This window comes from Tupaia chinensis, unplaced genomic scaffold, assembly GCF_000334495.1.
Source record: "Tupaia chinensis unplaced genomic scaffold, TupChi_1.0 Scaffold149011_1, whole genome shotgun sequence".
Taxonomy (NCBI): Eukaryota; Metazoa; Chordata; class Mammalia; order Scandentia; family Tupaiidae; genus Tupaia; species Tupaia belangeri.
The window spans coordinates 2,073,676-2,076,681 of record NW_006208857.1 but is presented as its reverse complement, the minus strand read 5'-3'; the positions used below and the strand labels follow the sequence as shown (position 1 = coordinate 2,076,681).

The following is a 3,006-nucleotide window of genomic DNA, read 5'->3' as shown; positions in this document are numbered from 1 at the left end:
CTGCCGGGCTGGCTTGCACCGAGCTGCTGCAGCCTGCCACTAACACCTGTGTTTCCTTTTCAGCTCTTACAGGTGAACAAGGTGATGTCCATCTTGTTTTATGTGATATTCCTCACTTATCTCCGTGGCATCCAAGGTAACAGCATGGATCAAAGGAGTCTGCCGGAAGACTCGCTAAATTCCCTGATTATTAAGCTGATCCAGGCAGATATTTTGAAAAACAAGCTCTCCAAGCAGATGGTGGACGTTAAGGAAAATTACCAGAGCACCCTGCCGAAAGCCGAGGCCCCCCGAGAGCCGGAGCGGGGAGAGCCCGCCAAGTCCGAATTCCAGCCAATGATTGCAATGGACACGGAGCTGCTGCGGCCACAGAGACGCTTCAGCTCGCCCAGGGTCCTGCTGAGTGACAGCACCCCGTTGGAGCCCCCTCCCCTGTATCTCATGGAGGATTATGTGGGCAACCCCGTGGTGGCGAACAGAACGTCACGCCGGAAACGGTACGCAGAGCATAAGAGTCACCGAGGGGAGTACTCGGTATGTGACAGTGAAAGTCTGTGGGTGACCGACAAGTCATCCGCCATTGACATTCGGGGACACCAGGTCACGGTGCTGGGGGAGATCAAAACCGGCAACTCTCCCGTCAAACAATACTTTTATGAAACGAGATGTAAAGAAGCCAGGCCAGTCAAAAACGGGTGCAGGGGGATTGATGATAAACACTGGAACTCTCAGTGCAAAACATCCCAAACCTATGTCCGAGCACTGACTTCAGAAAACAACAAACTCGTGGGCTGGCGGTGGATACGGATAGACACCTCCTGTGTGTGTGCCTTGTCGAGGAAAATCGGAAGAACATGAATTGGCATCTCTCCCCATATATAAATTATTACTTTAAATTATATGATATGCATGTAGCATATAAATGTTTATATTGTTTTTATATATTATAAGTTGACCTTTATTTATTAAACTTCAGCAACCCTACAGTATATATAAGCTTTTTCTCAATAAAATCCGTGTGCTTGCCTTCCCTCGGGCCTCTCCCATCTTTAAGCCTTGTTCTGTGATTGGCTCTCAGGAGCGTCCTGTAAAGTCTGTGTACACCAGTAGCCTGCATTCAGTATTGCCATGGCCATGACTGTCATTTTAGTAAATTTGTTAAAATCAGATGATGTCAGAGTTGTGTATGAACACAGTTACGTCCCCCTGTTGGTATGTTTTCTGATTGATTAACCGAGTAAAGGAACTGGCGTGGCCTCCGCTGACATCCCTATACGTGGAGCTTGGCATTTGATTCTGGCCGGCAAGCTCACCCGCTATCCAGTGCTCCCTTGCCTATCTCTGCGGGCGGATTTTAGTTTTGCCAATTGGAATTATTGTCTCCACTGATGGTCCTGGAACAAGAGCAACGGGCCTGGCGATTGTAATTTTGGACGTTTCTTTTCAGCACATTTGTTGTTCGGGAGTTTGGGGTTGTTTCAGGGTTGCAATTATTTTCTTTTTGGCTTTGGTTTTTATTTTGCTTTTCCTAAGTGGTTGTCATCCTTTTAGGCACACGAGGAAAATTTTGTAACTGTTTATAACCGAATAATGGCGTGACTGCCCAGAAGCACACTGAGATGCGTCCTGAATAATCTACACCCAGGGATAGATTTACTCATCACAGACTCTCTTGGCCCGTGGCCTTTCCTCCTTCATCTGGCGGCCTTGATGCCCCGACTCAAGCTCCATGTGGAGTTGGAAAATGCTCCAGCTTTCAAGTCAGACCTGTGTTCAAATACTGGCTCCTTTCCTGTGCTCCTGTCAGGGATCTAAAGACTCTCCAAGCCTAGTTTCCGAAGGTCAGGGTTCGGGCAAGTTCTCACCTACCTCTCAGAACCCTGGGATGGGGATAGTCCTTCCCCTCCCTTACTCTTCTCTCTTGGGCACTGTGTTTCTCTGTATCATCGCTGATTGACTCATGCCCTTGAGATGTGAAACGCTCAAGTAGAGAGGACTTCCTGGGTGCCAGTGACCCAGAAGGGGTCTGTGACAGCCAGCAGTCGCTGTGGCGATGTCTCAGCTCCTTCTCAGGCAGACTGAGGACGTGTTTGTCAGGGCCTTTGTCCCATGGGGAAGCAGACATCATCTGGGGCTGGAGGGGGACTGTCACCTCCCATCCTGCCAAGGTGCTGGGTGCCCATTGGTAGGATGTAAATGAGGCCATTGTTGCCCTGTAGCCCTGTCCTGTGCCCAACCTGGATTTCACTGCCTTCATTTGGGCCCACATATGTGATCTCTGTCTTCACTAACCTCCGCTGAGATCTCTAACACATACCTGTAGAGAATAGATGTCTTTTGTGACATGAACCTTAGAAATAGACTCAGCAAGTGGCTGTGTGCTTGGTTCAGAGTGTCATTTGGCAGCTCTTAATTCTGGATGCCTGAAATGTGGGCAGGAAATGAGGACCTTGCTGTGCGTACGCACTGCCCCAAGTACCTTCACCTGTGATGAACCATCACAGATCCTGAGGGAGAGTCATTATCCTCTCATTTCCAGGTGAGGAAGCTGAAGCCTATGGATCTGTCTCACTTTTGCTCATTTAGCAGGTAAGTGGCAGTGCAGATTTAAACCCATGTTTGCATGATGATACGGTATGGATGCCTGATCACAAGTCCATCTCCATCTCCCTAACATCTCCGTAACAGCATCGCATTTTCAGAGTGAACTTTGCACTCCTGGAGAAATGGAAAGCAGGTCACTGTGAGGGAATTTTGGGTATTTTTGTTTCACTGAGCCTCCATCAAAAACACCATAAACCAGCTGATGGGATGATAGGAAGGAGGCATGTCATTGGCCCAAGCCCAGTTCTCTGGAGCTCATCATTAGGTGACCAGAGAGCCTTATCTGGGCTTCCAGTGAGAGTGTAGTCAGCATTCCCTGATCCCCAACAGCAGGTGGAAGGACACTGAAGCTGGGCAGCATCTGTAGACAAGTAGCTGCTGGGTACAAGGACCTACAGCAGG

General features: G+C 48.9%; 1 protein-coding gene across 2 annotated transcripts in view; it reads left to right on the top strand.

Moving 5' to 3' along the window:
• Nucleotides 1-1,127, top strand: part of NTF3 (neurotrophin 3) — a 78,619-nt gene extending 77,492 nt beyond the window's left edge. For both annotated transcript variants that reach the window (XM_006170837.2, XM_006170835.3), the window contains exon 2: nt 64-1,127. In XM_006170837.2, coding sequence (XP_006170899.1) covers nt 85-858 — 774 coding nt within the window. In that variant the 5' untranslated portion in view covers nt 64-84 and the 3' untranslated portion in view covers nt 859-1,127. The remainder of the gene's footprint in view (nt 1-63) is intronic.
• Nucleotides 1,128-3,006: the final 1,879 nt, after the last annotated feature.